Genomic DNA, 1382 nt, shown 5'->3' with positions numbered 1-1382 from the left:
AGGTTTGGCCACGATCCCCCCTCGTCTCCCTGCCTTCCTCAGCGCCGGGGCCAGGAGCCTGCTGGGCCAGCAAGGCCACCGGTCCAGGCGAAGCAGCATGAGGTTAATGCTCTGCGAGACGCCCCGGGCTCCGGTCACACGTTTCCTATTAGTGCTAATGGGAGTCATGTGGCTGCATCCCTCTGCAACGGGCTGAAAAATGTCTCCCCTGAACGTCTCCGTGGAAAACGTACATTTGTGAGCGGTCGGGAGGTCCTGCTGGGCTACAGGAGTTCTTGGAGCCACAGCAGACGCTTAACGGAGAAGAGAAATCACCCGGGCAGCAGCATGACCCGTTTCTGAGCAACAGCTTTTCAAAGGGTCTGCGTATGACATTAATTAGCCAGCGAGGATCCCCCCGCCTTGCGGCAACAGCCGCGTTCCAAACTGCCATTAACGAGGCTTTGTTTCAGATGATAAATCAAGGGCTCAGCGCGAGGGTGGAGTTACCCTCCCCGCCAGCTCAGGCCAAGGCTGCCTTTCACAGCAAGATGAAGCGCACACAGCACGCCCCCGAGGTCCCTGCCAGTCCCAGGGCTGTAAGAGTAGCTTAAAACCAGCCCTGGCTTTACGCTGGGAAACGCAGGTTCTCTGCATCAAAAGGCTCTTGAGCACAGAGCGTGCAGCCTTCACCCTGTCCAGATCTTCGGAGCTTCCCAAAGGCAGCTCCAGAGCCCAAATCAGACAATGCTGAACCAGCAGCCCAAGGGCGCCTGCGGAGAGAGTGGCCTGGTCTCAAGCCTGGTGGCTTGAGCACACTGGGAGGGTCCCAAAGGTGGGACATGCTTCGACCAGGCACAGCAGCAACCCCAGGGAGAGGAGGTGAAACGGGGGTCTGAGCATCACTACCAGCTCCATCCGGGGCCCAACAAGAACCTGGGTTTGGTGGGTTTTTGCCCCCAAACCTCCTTCCTCTTCCTGCACACTCAGACCAGCCAGCCTGCAGAAGAACAGAGACAGTCCTTACGTTGTTGGGACAGTTGATGCGGCCCTTCTCCTTCACTTCATTCTTCCAATTTTCCAGCAGCCTCGGATTGAGCTTTGGAAGCCCCGGTCGGGTGTAATTGAGCTGCGAACAAGAGAAGGCGATTAGCAGAGCGGCACACACCAGTCTGGACCTTGGGAGAGTCCTTGGTCTCCACATGGGTCTTACCCCCCTTAGCAGAAGTTAATCGGGGCCTGAAAACTAGTTGGGAGGATTCCCCCAGAGATGTCGTCTCCCCCCCAGGCACCAAAGAACTGGGGGGTGGCTCTGGCGAGGTGGCAGTTGGGAGCTGTGGGCAAGGAGCAGGGCAGGAGCAAACCAGAGAGGGGAAGCTCCTCTCCTGGGTCCACCCCCCGCC

At 58.5% G+C, this 1382-nt stretch overlaps 1 protein-coding gene across 1 annotated transcript in view; it reads right to left on the bottom strand.

The window, feature by feature from the left end:
- Window positions 1-1382, bottom strand: part of LOC104488968 (zinc finger protein 512B-like) — a gene marked incomplete at its 3' end in the record, with an annotated part of 23841 nt that overhangs the window by 3093 nt on the left and 19366 nt on the right. The window contains exon 15 of the mRNA XM_010131076.1: window positions 1007-1108. Coding sequence (XP_010129378.1) covers window positions 1007-1108 — 102 coding nt within the window. The remainder of the gene's footprint in view (window positions 1-1006; window positions 1109-1382) is intronic.

Source organism: Buceros rhinoceros, unplaced genomic scaffold, assembly GCF_000710305.1.
Source record: "Buceros rhinoceros silvestris isolate BGI_N320 unplaced genomic scaffold, ASM71030v1 scaffold13282, whole genome shotgun sequence".
NCBI lineage: Eukaryota > Metazoa > Chordata > Aves > Bucerotiformes > Bucerotidae > Buceros > Buceros rhinoceros.
The sequence above is the reverse complement of the archived record's forward strand: the minus strand, read 5'-3'. Positions and strand labels throughout refer to the sequence as shown.